Genomic DNA, 17099 nt, shown 5'->3' with positions numbered 1-17099 from the left:
AGGAAGAGCTCCATGTTTTTTAATTTTATTTTTTTTCATATGTTGATGTTAAATGTATGTGTAATACTTGATGCCTCTTATTGTAGTGGTTTAATGTGGTAACATAAATTCTCATTTTTTTTATTTTTGCTATCACATCCACCACCTAGTTCTAGATCTAGATCTAGATCTTGTCATATATATATATAGAGAGAGAATAAAATTTTAAATGTCTATTTATTCGGTGCAATCAAAAAATAGTTATAGTATTTTGTAATATGCCGATGATATGATTTTGTTAGATTTTCCTAATGTACTAATTTGGCATGACTATGTAAAAAAATTGAAATAAACTTTGATTTTTTATTACTTTACACTTAACCTTTAGTTAATTAGTTTTGAATAACGATAAGTTTTTCAATAAACCCTACAAATTTGGTATTAATTGTGCAAATATTTTACGTGTATTTTTTTAGAGATATGGAAAGTCGGGAATGGATGTATCATTGGCCGAGGTTTTTCTCTCCATATAGAAACAAAGTGGCTAAATTTATTGGTATTACCAAGGCACACGCTGAGAAGAATAATATGAGGAAGATAATTTATCCATGTGCTGACTGTAAGAATGAAATAGCCTGGGACTTTGACGATGCTTTTAAAGTAAAGGAGCACTTAGTAACTCGTGGATTTATGGACAAGTACGAAATATGGACACGGCATGGCAAAGAACAAGTGGACGGGCCTGAAAGTGTAGTTCCGACACAAGTTGAAGATATGGTGCATGACGATAGTTCTGTTGAGGACAAAATCGACCTAGAGGAAATGTTACGTCATGCAGAACCCGAGGTGCTGATGGGGTCGGCTAGAGGGTTAAATAACTTTGAATCTTTACAGAAGGCAGCAAAGGAAGTTTTGTACGATGAGTCGAAGGGCTGTGACAGTGAGTTCACAACACTCCGGTCAGTTCTTGATCTTATGAGGTTAAAGGCGAGACATGGATGGTCTGATACCAGTTTCGACAGTCTGTTAGAACTTCTGCAGAAAATGCTACCGAGGCCTAACTCACTACCATCCAGCACATATCAAGCAAAGAAACTCATATGCCCCCTTTCACTTAGTGTGGAAAAGATTCATGCATGCGTAAATCACTGCATACTGTACAGGAAAGAGTACGCTTCTTTAGATGAATGTCCAACATGCGGTGCAAGCCGATACAAGTCGAATAGCAATACTGGCCTAGAACCCTCTGAAGCAACTGAGGGACGACAGAGAAAAATCCCGCAGCTTGTGATGTGGTACCTTCCTGTCAAAGACCGCATTAAACGGATATACTCAAACCCTCGAGATGCGGAACTAATGCGCTGGCATGAAGAAGGGCGCAAGAAGGATGGGATGATTCGACACCCGGCAGATGCTCGTCAGTGGATAAACTTTGATGCTTACGGAACATTAGATTTGCCCTGAGTACTGATGGAGTTAATTCTTTTGGAGACATGAGCAGTTCACATAGTACTTGGCCAGTGCTTCTCACCATGTATAATCTTCCTACCTGGCTTTGTCAAAAGCGAAAATACGTACTACTCTGTATCCTCATACAGGGACCCCGTCAGCCTGGTATTGATATAGACGTATTTCTTGAACCATTGTTGGAAGATATGGCTGATTTATGGAAAGAGGGATTGAAAGTGTGGGACGAGTACTTAAGGGAATACTTCACAGTGAAGGCCATCATCTTCGTGACCATTAATGATTATCCAGCAATGTTTTTCAGTTTCAGGTCAAATTAAAGGTAAAACAGGATGTGTGATCTGCTTGAATGGAACGTACTATAGGTATCTCCCGGGTTCCAACAAGCTTGTGTACATGCGGCACCGGCGGTTCCTACGCACAAATCACAAGTACCGCAAGATGAAGGCGGAGTTCGATGGTACTGAAGAGACTGATCCTGCACCAAAACCTACATCGGGAGAAAAGGTGTGTGCAATGACAGAGAAAATTGTTTGCGAGTTTGGAAAAATGACTAAGAAACCATCAAAGGGGACAAAGCGCAAGAAACCCGAGAAGAATACGAAAGGAGGGGATAGTAAGAAGCAAGATGACAGTACGAAGCCAGATGATAAACTCCCTCCCCATTCAAGAAGCATTCCATATTTTTTAAGTACCTCCCGTACTGGAAAGATCTGGAGATTCGGCATGCCATAGACGTCATGCATCTAGAGAAGAATGTGTTTGACAACATAGTTGGAACATTGTTGGACATGCCGAAGAAGACTAAAGATGGTCTGGAATCAAGGATGGACCTAGTCGAGATGGGAATCAGGGAAGAGTTACACCCTCAAGAAGGAGAAAAGAATGGCAAAGTATATCTTCCACCAGCCTGTTTCACACTGACCCTGAGGAGAAGAAGTCATTTTGCAACTCACTCCGTGATGTCAGAGTGCCCATAGGTTTCTCATCAAACATCAGTCGACTAGTTTCAATGAAAGATTTGTCGGTATCTGGTTATAATTCACACGACTGCCATGTCTTGCTCACTGTGTTTCTTGCAATTGCAATAAGAGCCATACAACCGGAGCATTTAAAGGTTACTATCATAAGGTTGTGCTACTTTTTCAACGCAGTGTCACAGAAGGTCATTAGTCTCAAAGAGTTAGGAAATCTCCGTACATTCGCACATGAGACCCAGTGCCAACTTGAGATGTGTTTCCCTCCGTCATTTTTTGATATGATGGAGCACCTCATTGTTCACATTGTGCCGCAGATGGTTGCGCTTGGCCCATTGTACCTCCATCAAATGTGGTCATACGAGCGTTACATGGCGGTTCTGAAGGGTTACGTCCGAAATCGTGCACATCCAGAGGGATCAATGGTTAAGGGTTATAGTACTGAAGAGGTTGTCGAGTGTTGTATCGATTACCTCAAAGATGGATATGCAATTGGAGTACCTGTGCCCCGACACGAGGGCAGATTGAGTGGCAGGGGAAAAAAAGGAAAGAAGAGATTCGTCACCCATGATCACAAATCATTCCAAGAAGCTCACTTCAGCGTGCTTCATCAGTTTGCTATCGTCGAGCCGTACATCGATCAACATATCGAACTAATACGAGCTAACAATAAGGGTCGCTCCACCGAGTGGATAATGAAAGAACACAAGCGTCTCTTCATAGATTGGTTGCGAGACCTAGACTTACCTGAGGGAGAAACTACCGATGAAATAACTATGAAGCGGTTGGCTTGTGGTCCATCAACTACAGTAAATTCTTGGCAGGGATATGACATTAATGGATATTCGTTTAGCACAAGAGCCCGAGATAATAAGACCTGTACGCAAAACAGCAATGTCCGTGTGGAGGCAATTGATGAAGCCGGGGAAAAACAATCATACTTCAGGTTTATTGAAGAAATATGGGAAATCGATTATGGGCACACAATGCAATTCCCCATATTTAAGTGCCAGTGGGTAAAATACCCGAACGGGGTCAATGTTGATAAGTTCGGTCTTATTGTTGTTGACCTTGCGAGTGTGGGTCACAAGGATGACCCTTGGGTACTCGCTAATCGCGTGGCACAAGTGTTTTACGTGAAAGACCCTTCAAATTTGAAGAAAGACATAGTGCTACCAGGGAAACAAAAGATATTAGGAGTGGATGGGGTTGAAGATGTCGAAGATTACAACCAATACGATAGTATGCCACTTTATAGTCAGTTTGTACAGAAGATTAAGAATGTCCAGACATCTACTCAGAAGACCGTGAAGCCTTACATGCGCACGGACGGTGTGGGCAAAAATGTTAAAGGGTAATGATTGTTGAATGGCATGTAATATGTAAGGTGATGTGTGATCATATCGCAAATTGACGAACAATTGTACTCAACATTTTGCATATTAATTAGTCCATACTAATTTTTATGTGCAATTACCATTTGAAGTGTAAAAATTTAGTTAAAAAATTTAAAATTAGTAATATTTGAAAAGTGTAATTATTTTTATGTGCAATTACCAGTTTGTTAAAAAGATCTTCGCAGGCGAACGGCCCGCTTGCGAAGATAGTAAAAAAGATCTTCGCAGGCGGACGGCCCGCTTGCGAAGATAGTAAAAAAGATCTTCGCAGGCGGACGGCCCACCTGCGAAGATAGTAAAAAAGATCTTCGCAGGCGGACCGCACGCCTGCGAAGATCTTTGCCCTATATAAGGGCAAGCCCACGGCGCCAAAATTTCTAAGTCCAGGCGGAAACCCTAGAAATTTTGGTGCCGTCAGGCTGCCGAAATTTTTCACCGCCGCCCGCCTCCGCCGCCGCCCGCCTACGACCTTCACTCTCCGACCGTCGTCCTCCGCCGCCGCCGACCGTCGTCGTCCACGCACTGCCACCGAGACCGTCGTCCTCCGCCGCCGCCGACCGTCGTCGAGCACTCTGCCGCTGCCGCCGCCGACCCCTCCACCGCGCGCCCGCTCCACCGCCGCCGGCTCCTCCACCACGCACGCGGCCGCCGGTGGCCCCTCCACCGCGCGCCCGGCCGCCGCTGGCCCTTCCACCGCCGCCGGCCCCTCTACCGCCGTCGGTCACCCCTTCACCGGCACCGGCCGTCGGCCCCTCCACCGCCGTCGGCCACCCCTCCACGCAAAGGCGAACGGCTTGATCGGCCGATCGTCGTCCACGAGCAAAGACGTCCTCGACCGAACGACGTCTTCGGCCGATCGTCGTCCACGGCCGAACCTCGTCGTCGGCCGTTCGTCGTCCACGGCCGAAGCCGGTCGTCGTCCACGACCGAAGCTCGTCGTCAGCCGTTCATCAAACATGGACGTGCGTGCATGTGGGTGTTTCCTTTTATATGTGTGTGCATGTGGGTGTGAGGGGGTATATATGTGTGTGCATGTGGGTGTGAATGGGCATGAGGGGTTATATGTTGATTGTGAATGTGAATTTGGGAATGTGTGTGATATGTGAATGAAATTGGGAGGTTATGTTCAATTTTGCAGGAGATGTGAATTTGTCAAATTTTTTAAATAACATGTTGGAGGGTATGTTAACATTTTTTTTTAAAAAAAATGTGGAGGATATGTTTGCCTTTTCCATTTTTTTAGTCAACATGTCGATGAAATAAGGAAGTCAATTAGTGCACTACTTGATAATAACATATAAAATTTTGTACAAATTTGTTTGTAGTAATTAATTTAGCATAATAGTAAGTAGTCATTAGTTTCGCTATTTAAATTTGTTTGTACTAATTAATTTAGCATAATAGTAAGTACTAGTTAAATTTGGAAATCTCAGAGAATTTAAATTTGTTCATACGACATATTGTTAATATACAATTTATTTTTGTACTAATTAGTTTGTACTAATTTGAGTAATTTAAAATGTGGACGATAACTCTTTTTTTTATATTAGAGGTTTGAAACGATGGCCGATAGTACTAAAGGGACTGAAGAGAAGGGTTTAGGGGAGCAGGAGCAGTCCCTTGCTGTTGTGGTTGCTCCAGAACCAACGGTCCCACCGGAAGGTAGTTCCAACAGCGACGTAGGTGACGAAGACGAGGAGTACTTGTCGCCAAGCGATCCTTGTCCAAGCCCAAGCCCGAAGAGAAGGAAAAAGGGTGACGGTGAAGAAGGCGACAAGGACTACATTCCCCCTAAAGAAGGGGTAAGTAAACTTAATATGTAAAATGTTCACCGTGATAACTATTAGCCCGAGCTAATTCGAAACTTCCATGCATACCTTCTCGTAGGAAACGGCGCCACGGCGATCAAAACAGCAGCCGAAGAAAAAAGTTCCGTCGAAAGACGACGACGTACCAGCTAACACAACCGGCACAAAGAAAAGCGAACGGTCAGCAAAGGCGAAGAAAAGGAAGGGCGAGAGAAGCGTGAATAGAAAGGATGAAGGGTTCCATGTTGTTACCCATGTTTCGCCTAAAGGAGAGCTGCTCACCCCTAAGACGGCACGTACGAAATTCAGTTCACAGTGTGGCATAATAGTAAGGGAAAAGATCTCCATCACGGTCAAGGACTGGGATCATGTATCGGATGGGGATAAGGAAGTCCTATGGAAAGAGTTGAAGAAAATCTTCCAGTTCCCGGATGGATCAGAGGCAGAAGTGAGAAATTGTGCACTGCAAACAATGGCCAAGTCTTGGGGTGGTTGGAAAACCACCTTGAACAAGAAATTTGTGAAGACGGGACGCACACCATTTTCGACGTATGCCAACATAACCCCCAATCAGTGGGACGACTTTTTGACCTTGAAGAACTCCCCGGAAGAAATTAAAAGGAGCCAAAAGTATGCAGAGTTGGCCAAGAAGAACAAATTTCCTCATCGCTTAGGCTCCGCGGGATACGCACCAAAGGTGGAGCAGTGGACAAAAGAGGAGGAGGAAATGAGGAAGAAGGGGCAACCGGTACCAATGGAGGAGTGGACACAGAGATCAAGGAACTAGGTAAGAGCTAGAACTCCGAAGATCACGGATGAAGGAAAAGTATCGTTTGAAAATCCGGAGCTGTAGAGCGTTGCCGATAAAATAGAAAATTTATTCAGTTCACAAAAGAAAGGATATTTCAAGCCTAAAAGGGAGAAAGATGTGCTAAGTACGGCGTTGGGTACTCCTGAGCATGGGGGAAGGGTTAGAGGTGTGTCGAGCAAGATGAGTTGGAAGGAAGGGTTCAAAAATGACCCCCACAAGAAGCGTGAAGCGTACAAGGATAAACTTAGAGACGAAGGGGCTGCGGAGTTTGAAAGGCAAATGATGGATTTCTGCGTCAAGCACATGATTTTGCCTCGCCCCAAAACCAAAGAAACTGAGCCAGATTACCCCTTCGATGACCTCAAGGAGAATACACCCTGCAGATTGCACGTTCCCATTGGACGCTCCGGTAAAACTCTTAAGGCCGCAACAGCCATTGTTATCCCTGGGAGAACATACAATGAACAGTTCATACCCGATGCATATGCCAAGGTGCAGCCACAAGTGGTCCACAAAGGGTTTGAGTCCTACGATATTGACTACCCGACTGCAGATGGTGTATCCGTACTTGGGGATGCAGTCGATCTTGTAATTCTCTGGCACAAGAATGACATATCCTTTGGATTGGGCACCGACGCCATGCCTAAACCGGGGTTGGGAAAACCTCCGAGGCCTCCTAAGAGGAAAGTGACTGATAAGGCGGATGATCCAGAGATGCAAAAGGAAAATCCAGTGCCGGAAGTGCCACCGGAGATTGCATTGCCGGAGGCAGCCATGGAGATTGCACCGCCAGAGACAGCCATGGAGATTCCAGTGCCGGATGTGCCCATGGAGATTACAGTGGCAGAACCAGAGGTGCAATTTGTGGCATCAGTCGGGTCAGACAAAGAAGAAGTACCAGGATTGGAATGGGACGGTACAGAGCCAGAAATATTTGAAGACCCTTCTCCTGCAAAAGACCCCGAGGTGCCACGAGTGCTTAGGAGCCACGACTCCAAGTCCAAAGATGAGAACAAGGAAAAGTTCATGGTAACCGTCTTCAGAGGGGGTAAGGAACGTGCCAAGCTCAGAGATGACGACCCCCAGAAGACTGCTGAACTAGCCGGGCCAACATACTTCGCAACCGATGATTGCCCGAAAAAGTACGAACATGGGAAAGCACTGTTGCCGGAATGGGCACTGGAAGAAGCACCATGGGAGATGAGAAGGTTGTATAACTTCTACATGGAGGCCAGCAAGAAAGGCTTGGGCAATATAACAGCTCGATCACCGGCAGATTGTTTCGGCGAAGAAGGTTACGTATGGCTAGATTTCTTAGATCTCCACGCCATATATCGTCGGGATAAGATGGACGTCAACTATGTCGGTGTTTGGTGCATGTGAGTATGAGTTTTAATTAATTAGATGAAAAATATGTACAATACAAATCCATGTGATTGTTACTAACAAACTTCTTCTGTAGGATGCAATACATGGATGCTAAGAAGAAAAAAGAACCCATCGGCTTCTTGGATCCAACTCAGATCTGCCAAACACAGCATACCGTGACGCTAGCACCAGGATCAGACCAGCTGAAGGGCAAGAATCCAAAAGAGATAGCAGAATACAAGAAGGGCTTGCACAAGGAGAAATTGATTACTGTCGCACAGTACATTGGACGAGCCTTCTTGCACTTTCAAAATAAGAGAGTCGTCATGGCCGCTTATAATTTTAAGTAAGTCCGGTACATTTATCTTGTACACATATGTCTTATTTTAGCTGGTACTAACTAACTATAATGTTGTTAATATGTAGCGATCATTATATCTGTTTACTCATCCACCCTAAAGACGGAACCGTGGTAGTCTTGGATCCTCTCGATTACAATCACAAGCAATACAAAGAATTTCTAACAATCTTACAGTAGTAAGTTATTATGACTCTTGCATTTGTATATGAATGTATTACAAATAAATATCCTCCTTACTCTGAAACGGTACGACATCCATACAGTGCATACCAATACTACAAGTTCAAGGGTGGAGAACAGACCCGAACACGGGAGAAGCTGCTAGTACGTACCTATTGGCCGGTAATACTCTACTCACTTTATGTATTCCAATTGTTTCACTAATTGCAAATTTTAACTACTTTTTTCTATGATATGTCCTGAAGTGTCACAAGCAACCGCGAGGAACGGTCCTTTGCGGGTATTATGCGTGCGAATTCCTTGGGGTTAATGGACGGTACAGGGCTAACGCGGAGGATGTAAGTCTCTATACTATGTACTAGACAGCTCTTGATATTTATGGTACTAATATATTGATTAATTTCAATGCATGCAGTTGCCAAGATTAGAATGTCGAACAAGCTTCGACGATACAGGTATCACAAATGTCCAGCGTGATCTGTGCCACTTCATCCACCATGAGTGCTGTCATGTCAAAGGAGATTTCTTTGACCCAGAGGGTGCCGTAGTGGCAAGTGACGAATTCAAGGATCTTCGGGAGTGGAACACTGCTATGCCATAATGTAACTAGATGACGTTATTTGAAGTGACAATGTAAAAAAATATTGTAATATATATATTTTGGCAATACTTTTGAGTTATGCAATATATGTAGATTTCTCAGTACCAAATGCTTGGTAATCTTCCAATATATGTACATAAAAATCTACCTGCAAGAATTTCTATTAAATAATTTAAAAGTAATTTACGGCCAAATTGTAATTAAATTTCAATATTTTCTATCTATCTTCACAGACGGAAGTTTTTTTTTGCAAGCGGACAATTCCTATTTTCGCAGGTGGACCGGACTAGCCAACGTCCGCCTGCGAAAATAATCTTCGCAGGCGGACGGCCGCCCCGCCTGTGAAGATCGGAGATCTTCACAGTCGTTGGCTTACAGGCGGATAGCCGCCCCGCCTGCGAAGACCCTTTTCGGCCGCTTGCGATAATGCTTTTCTTAGTAGTGTTTGGTTGAAATCGAAAATGCAAACCCTAGGAACGATAGGAGATCCCATGGTCTAGAAGATCTTTTGGTTTAGAAGGATTTCAGTGGAGACGGTGGCCTGGTGGTGGACATGAGAGAGCGGCGAGGCGTTGGCAGTGGCATCAGAGCCGTGGAAGAGGACGGTGGGCCGGTATTGGCGACAAGAGCAAGCAAAGCGAGCTTCTGGTTAGGAGGCAACAGCCGGAGGTGACGGATCCTGCGGCAAGGAGCCGTCGAAGACTATGGTGGTGCAGGGCACCTCGCTGCCACCATCTTGAGGAGGATGAGAGGACAGGAGGGGGGAGGGGGAAGAGGCGAGGCCGGGTAGTGGTGTGGGGTTAGGCTTAGGGATGGTGCATCAATCTTAAAGCAAAATCTGATGGTTCAAAATTCACACGAATTTGTTAGAAGGTTTTGTGTCAAACACATATAGACAGTCACCAAATATTTTACCGGAAAGATGTGAAGCTAAAAGGAAGGACAACGTGTCATCTCAAGATTTGAATATTTCGACGATCGATCAAACAGAAAGCAAAACATAGAACATCTTCTCAGTGGAAAGTGAGCCAATCCAAACAGAGGCCAATGCGTACGTAAGACATATATAGACATCAAGCGATCGAGATTGTCAACGTGGAGCCGGAGCAGCATACGTGGCTTCACCGCCATTGCCACCCTGCTGGTAGAAGGGCAGGACGGTGTAGACGGTCTGCGCCACCGTCATGGCGAGGAGGAAGACGGCGGCGGCGAGCGACATGAACGCCCAGGGGCTCCGGAAGTAGGTGTGCACCAGGTTGGCGCGCCACACGTGGCACGGCTTCCGGCAGTAGCGGCTCACCGCGCGCCGCACGGCGTAGAGCTCGCCGTCGCCGCCAGCGCCGTCCAGCGCGACGACGTCCTTGGAGAGCCCGTTGAACAGCCTCGCCACCGCCTTGTCGCTACCGACGGCGTTCTGGATCACCCCCCTCGCGGTGAGCAGCGCCGCGTCGCGGGCCGAGTCGATGATGCTGTCCATGAAGAGGACGTAGGCGGTGACGTCGTTGCCGGCGCCGGCGTGGAGGCGCTCGAACGCCATGAGGTTGAGGAACGCGTACTCGGTGGAGTCGTCGACGACGACGAACGGCAGGGCGAGCACGCCGCGGCGGAAGGTGATGTCGTGGAGGCTCGCCGTCGGGCTACGCCTGAACCGGATGCCCGCCTCGTAGAGCTCCGCCGCCGACCGGATGATGCCGCCGTTGGCCTCCTCGTCGTCGTCGCGGCGGCGGTCGTCTCTCCCGGCGCCTGCGCTGCCCCTGTCGCCGCGTGGTCTCTGGTGCTGGCCGCTGAGCAAGCTCTTGCGGAACAAGTCGAGCGGGTGGAGTGCCCGGTGTTCCTTCGCCGGCGGCGTCTTGCACGACGGCGAGATGAACCTCAGCACCATCTTCTTCACTTCATACTCGACGTCACCCTTTTCCAAGTAATCCATTAATGGTTAGCTTAGCTAGTTAGCTAGCAATGGTGGAAGAGAGATCGATCAGCACCAATGGTGTCCATTACCAAATCTTGGGATTCTTTGCCGGTCTCGACGGCGACGAGCTTCTGGAGGAGGAGGAGAGGCAGCTGGTTCTCCACGATGAGCATGTCGCGGCGGACGTACGGCACCATGTACACCGCACCGTGGCGGCCGAACACCGGGTCGTTGTGCGCGTATCCGCCGACGGCGCCGCTCGCTTCGTCGTGCTTTCCGCCGCCGCCGCCGCCGATCACCTTCGCCGTCCTCATCATCTCGAGCAGGAAGCACCCGTCGGTGAACATCACCTGCAGGAACCTCTCGCCGCGCCACTCGCCGGCGAGGTCCTGGTACGACTCCTCCAGCTCCGCCGCCGCCGCCTCCACGGCGGCGACGAACTCCGCCACCGGCCTGCGCCTCCTCCCGACGAAGCGCGCGACGACGCGGAGCTTGTGCGGCTCCATGGGCACCAGCCGCTGGTCGCCGTGGTGGAAGGGGCCCAGCGACACCACCTGAGGGCGGTAGGCGTGCGGGTGGAGGTCCTTGACGGCGGCGGGGACGCGGTGGACGGAGTGCTTCGACCACAGCGCGCGCTCCGACGCCGCGCCGGCGCCGGCGAGGCCCCCCTCCAGGTCAGCCACCCACGCCCTCTTGTTCCCGCCGCCGGAGGCCATTAATTTTGAGATACAGCTATAGCTATAGCTAGTTCGATCGAGCTATGCTGCATGATTGCATGCTGTCATTGGCGTTGCTTTTGTAGCTACATGAGCATGGACATGCCTACCATGGAGTGTCAAGGACGGTGGAGAGGTGGAAAGAAGGTGTATGGAGTGAGGAGCGAGGGAGGTATTGATACAAATATTGCTTTTTGGCAGACAAGGGAAGGAACCTAGCTGCACTATGGTTATAGTCTCGTAGACATGCACGGGCAGTGTAGATCACACACTGCTTAAAAACGATTTTTAACCGCTGAAAAAAAAAACGATTTTCGTAATAGTGACTATATCGTATGTTGGGTGATCCGTAGGTAAATGCTCATTACGACGTATCCTCGGAAAGTATTTTCTACACTTAGGTGTCATGGCACCTAGTTGTATGCATGTAATTTAAACAACTAGCATGGTGGCCCGTGCAGATTGCGCAGCTAGCATCATTATATTTTCTCTCATATAATAGCATATATGATTTCTCATTATATTATTCAAATATATTAAAATAACAACATAATTTTAAATTTTATAATAACTTTACAAAACTACTAATGTGTAATATTCATATTGTATTTTATATACGTGTTAGTTATTAATTATTTTTAATATCAAATTTTAGTTATTTGTAAATTATATTGGACTCTAGACTTGTCTTTTAATATTTTCTTTTTTTAATTTCGAATTTTTTGTAAATTGTATTTCTATATAGACTCTATGCTCTTCTTCCAATATTATTTATTTTTATTTCTGAATTTTTATTATTTCTAATTATATTTCTATGTGGACTCTAAACTCATCTTTCAATATTCTTTAATTTTTAATTTCGAATTTTAATTACTTCTAAATTGTATTCCTATATTGACTTTAAACTCTTCTTACCATGATTTTCTTAATTTCGAATTGTAGTTATTTATAAATTGTATTTTTATACGGACTGTAAACTCTACTTTTAATTTTATTATGTTTATTCCAAATTTTAGTTAGTTTTAAATTCCTATATGGACTCTATACTCTACTTCTAATATTCCTTATTTTTAATTCCGAATTTCTATTTTTTTTTCTTAATTGTATTTCTATATGGACTCTATACTCTACTTCTACTATTCCTTATTTTTAATTCCAAATTTCAGTTATTTCCTAATTGTATTTCTATATGGACTCTATACTCTACTTCTAATATTCCTTATTTTTAATTCCGAATTTCAGTTATTTTCTAATTGTATTTCTATATGGACTCTAGTCTTCTCTTCTAATATTCTTTATTTTTTTAATTCCTAATTTCAACTATTTCTAAATTGTATTTCTAAATGGACTCTAGTCTCCTCTTCTAATATTCCTTATTTTTTAATTCTGAATTTTAGCTATTTCTAAATTATATTCTATATGGACTCTGCTTTTTTATTTTTCTCCGATTAATGTGAGAATTTCTTGGCCATGAGAGCGAACGTGGAGGCTCATTTTTCTATTCCTTTAATAATATAATAGATTATATAAAAATTTCATAAAATTTGATAAGATAGATAATATGAGACACTATACAAATATGCAAGTCTAAATTCGATCGATATATGAAGAAATAAAAATAAAAAATTTTATCTGTACTGTACGGGCCGGTACTATTCACTGTCTGATTTTATTATTTTTGTTTCTCTAGTTGAAAATCAAATTTAGTCTTGTATGTTTGTGTATAGACTTGTATCATCACAAATGATGTTACTATTTTTTTAATTTTTTTCTATAACTATTTGAGTCGCATGTAAATGATGGGTGCCATAGCACCTAGGTGTAGAAAATCCTTCTCCGACGTATCCTATCGAGGTTCACAGATGACCTCATCGCCGTGGGTAATGGTCACTAGTACCACATAATAGCATATTGCCCCATCATTGATAACGATAAAACCAGGCACTGATGATTGTTTCCCGCCCCAAAAAACAAGTCCCCTCTATGCGCATGTTTCAACCGACGATACATCAACGTACGCTAGGTAGAGATGGCAATGGTGAATTCACCGTCGGGGGTTACACCCGCGTCCCCGTCACCACGGTGAAAAAATTTCACCGTCCCCGTCCCCGTCAACCACGACGGGGCTACAATTTCTCTAGCCCCGATCACCACGTGGTGAATTTTTCCCCGTGGTGAACCCGTCCCCGGTTAAACAACAAATTCATCAACAAATCATATAAATGCAATGGAACACAAATCAGCAATACATCTTTCCAAAATGATATACTCAACAAACTACTGGTCATATCGATGGCGACGAATGGGCGGAGTAATCGATGGCGGCGGATGGCGTGCTGGCCGGACGCGGTGGGTGCCGCGACCACGGTCTGAGGCGGCGCATGCACGACGACGGCCGAAGGTGGCGAGCGTGCGTCGACGACGGCTGGAGGCGCCGGTTGGCGCGATGATGTCCGGAGGTGGCGAGCGCGCGTCGACGACGGCCGGAGGCGGCGAGCATGTGTCGACGACGGCCGGAGACGCCGGTCGGCGTGACGACGGCAGGAGGCGATGGGCGGCGCGACGACTGGGGGCAGGACCGCGCCCGCGCGAGGGAGACGGCAGCCGGCAACGCTGTGGATTAGTGGAGGCCGTGCTATGCACGGCACCGCGGTGGTTGGGGAGAAATTTGGAGATGGGGAGGGTTGATTAGGGTTAGAAGATATATATATACATGGTTACTGGGCTTTATTTTTATGGGCCAAAACAACCGTAAAGTCTAGAATTGGTCCCTAGCTACATTACATGCGGGTCACCATGGGGGACGGGGATGGTGAATGGTGCACCGTCCCCGCCCCCGCCATCCCCGATGGTGAGGAGTTTTGGACCATTAGATTCACCATGGGTCGTAGATATCAACCATCCCCATCCCCTAATATGTGAATTCACCGCGGGGAATCGGTGATCGGGTCCCCATTGCCATCTCTAACGCTAGGTCTTATAATCATCCAACACTGATTGCTTGACAACATATCAGTGTTGGGTTTTGCCACTAATCGGAAACGATGAGTAACACATCAGTGCTAGGTCTTGCCGTTTGGAGCTAGATTTTGTCAATTGGAGCAGGATAACTGAACTTTTGGTCAGGAAAGATATCAATATACCAGGTCATTAGAATACTTGGCACTTATGCCCGATTGAGATTAGTACTCATCTGTGATGGGCTCTAGTTAGGGTCCGATTGAGATAGGTCTTCTGTGACGGGCTCTAGGGTGACTGGTCCTCTGGGTCGAAGCTATCGGTGACGTGCTTTACTTGGTGCCCGATTGAGATAGCTTCATCTATAACGGGCGCATGCCCGATTGAGATAACTACTTACATCAGTGACTTCTAAGCTATGACGGGCGCCATGCCTGATTGAGATGGGGGTTGCCGTCCGATTGAGATGGTGGTTACCGTTGTAGTGAGTGTTAACAAAATATAATTTGACTACTAGGAATTGGAATGGTAGTATGAGATGTTATTTTTATATGAAAAATAATAATTTATCATCTATTCTTGGATTGCCATTATCTAAGTTTTCTTTGGAGAGTAGTACATATTGCTTTTGGGTTATATGCTCCGCATAGTATATCTCATATTTTTAGGGATTGGTTTGTGGGTATTAATAAAAAAAACAAGAAAATTATTCTTGTAGGAGCATCTGCAATATGTTGGGCTCTATGCTTAGTAGAAATGATGCTGTTTTTGATAAAGCATCATCAAAATCTTATATGCAGGTACTTTTTAGGGCAACATACTGACTTCAGTGTTGGGCTCCAACTACAAAGGTATGATGAAGACATCAAGCTAATAAATATTGCATGTTATAAACTTGAGTCAGCAGTTATGCATATTTTCGCCAAGTTTGGATAGAGGTTCAGAAATAGGATTCAATAATTATGGGTCATTAATCTTGTGTTGGTACTTATTAGTTTGTGTTGCTTTATGTTAAATTGGTGTGTTTTTGGTCTCAATAGATTGTGAACACTTTTGAGTAATTTGGTGTAATATATAATTGCCTGTAGCACGTTACGCAAAGGCCGAAAGTATATTCATTTTTTTAAAAAAAACAACCATATAAAACAAGAAAAAAAAAGGAAGAACAAGGTAAATGTTCACGTGGATAAAAATCAGCGATTGCTGGTCCTACTCCTAGGAAAGAAATAGTGCAGTATCTTATATCATTGAAATATTTGCTTCCTTCCCAATGACATGGGTTACAAAAGACAGAAAATGTAATCTGAGTAGTACAATATTAAAAAACACCTACACTACACGTATGTTGCTTGTCCTCAAATCGCCGAACACCTCGGAGAATCTGACTTATTTAATTGAAGTAGCACAAACTAAATATAGTTTACACACACATACATACATACATACATACATACATACATACATACATACATACATACATACATACATATATATATATATATATATATTAGTTCTATTATACACCCCTCCCGTAGAATAACTATTCTACACCCCCCTCCCACGCCCCATCCGTCCCCACCTCCCTCCCTCCCATCGCTCCTCCCCTCCCGCACCCCCTCCGTCCCCACCTCCCTCCCTCCCGTCGCTCGTCTCTCCCTTCCGTGCCCCCTCTCCCGTCGCTCCTCCCTCCAATTCCCCATCCTCCAAATTTCTCATCCTCCCCCCCCCCCCCCCCAAAAATAATCTTATTAAACACTTCAGGCCCATCAGCTTGTTACTTATGTTTGCTTCAAACTAGTTACAGAACTTGAAAAATACGAGGTTGATGCAGATTGTGCAGAAAGTTTTTGCATTTCTGTTTGAAATAGGAGGGTTCTAAGATAAACATGTTTAAAAAAACTGGTCTTGTCATTTTTGAAACAGTGGAGGCTTTTGGTTCCAGCGAGATTCGCCGAGGAGGTGGTGGACAACTTCAGAAGTTCAGATGCCTGCTCCATGCCAAGCTGCTCGGCCTTGGTCTCTCAAGGGTGACGCCACTTCAACAAGTAGGTGATACGAAGAAGATGCTGCCTTCTCCATTGGGAAAAAACTGATTAGAAATTAATGCTTTCATTTTTGGTCTCTATTCTGTTCAGTAAACTGGTTTAGTCGTGGCAGATTTGGGTGGTTTTGGATTATAACCTGACAAAGGCAGCAGCTATTGTAAGATGTTCTTATGCTTTCAATTAAAACCAGGCAACTGCCTTTTATCAAAAAAAAAAGTCCTGAACGACTGGAAAAGCTAGAATATTAGAAGCACTCAAACATTTTTTTGGGCAATAGAAAGCATACTTTCATGGCCTCAAAATAACATCCTAAAAGTAGAAACATTGAAAGCAATAAACAATAGGTCTTCTTATTCCCTTAAAAAAATACTGTAGGTTATGTAGGAGTGATTTTGCATATACTAACCTATTCTATGTACACAATGGAAAGTACAGATCGGAGCCTTGATGGTTGAAACTCTCTGGCAAGGACTTTGCACTGCACACAGCAAAAACATAATTAAGTCATGTTGAAGAGATAGG

At 44.9% G+C, this 17099-nt stretch overlaps 2 protein-coding genes across 2 annotated transcripts; one reads left to right on the top strand and one right to left on the bottom strand.

The window, feature by feature from the left end:
• Positions 1-567: 567 nt before the first annotated feature.
• On the top strand, positions 568-3781 carry LOC136354576 (uncharacterized). The gene is made up of 3 exons (XM_066306075.1): positions 568-1396; positions 1751-2080; positions 2601-3781. The coding sequence occupies exons 1-3, from the start codon at positions 568-570 to the stop codon at positions 3779-3781; spliced, it is 2340 nt and encodes a 779-aa protein (XP_066162172.1).
• Positions 3782-9933: 6152 nt separating this feature from the next.
• On the bottom strand, positions 9934-11704 carry LOC107275585 (UPF0481 protein At3g47200). Its single transcript, XM_026022250.2, has 2 exons — positions 10948-11704; positions 9934-10858 (listed from the first exon to the last, which is right to left on the bottom strand). The coding sequence occupies exons 1-2, from the start codon at positions 11572-11574 to the stop codon at positions 10040-10042; spliced, it is 1446 nt and encodes a 481-aa protein (XP_025878035.1). The 5' UTR covers positions 11575-11704; the 3' UTR covers positions 9934-10039.
• Positions 11705-17099: the final 5395 nt, after the last annotated feature.

Source organism: Oryza sativa, chromosome 12 (assembly GCF_034140825.1).
Source record: "Oryza sativa Japonica Group chromosome 12, ASM3414082v1".
NCBI classification, from domain to species: Eukaryota; Viridiplantae; Streptophyta; class Magnoliopsida; order Poales; family Poaceae; genus Oryza; species Oryza sativa.
The sequence above is the reverse complement of the archived record's forward strand: the minus strand, read 5'-3'. Positions and strand labels throughout refer to the sequence as shown.

Excerpts from the sequence above, each read along its gene's own strand:
- LOC136354576 (XM_066306075.1), top strand. The coding sequence starts at position 568 with ATGAGGAAGATAATTTATCCATGTGCTGACTGTAAGAATGAAATAGCC. Across the intron at positions 1,397-1,750 it reads TCGACACCCGGCAGATGCTC|TTTCAGGTCAAATTAAAGGT; the intron begins GTCAGTGGATAA and ends AATGTTTTTCAG. Across the intron at positions 2,081-2,600 it reads TAGTAAGAAGCAAGATGACA|TGTCACAGAAGGTCATTAGT; the intron begins GTACGAAGCCAG and ends TTTTCAACGCAG.
- LOC107275585 (XM_026022250.2), bottom strand. The coding sequence starts at position 11,574 with ATGGCCTCCGGCGGCGGGAACAAGAGGGCGTGGGTGGCTGACCTGGAG. Across the intron at positions 10,859-10,947 it reads GCAAAGAATCCCAAGATTTG|GGTGACGTCGAGTATGAAGT; the intron begins GTAATGGACACC and ends TACTTGGAAAAG.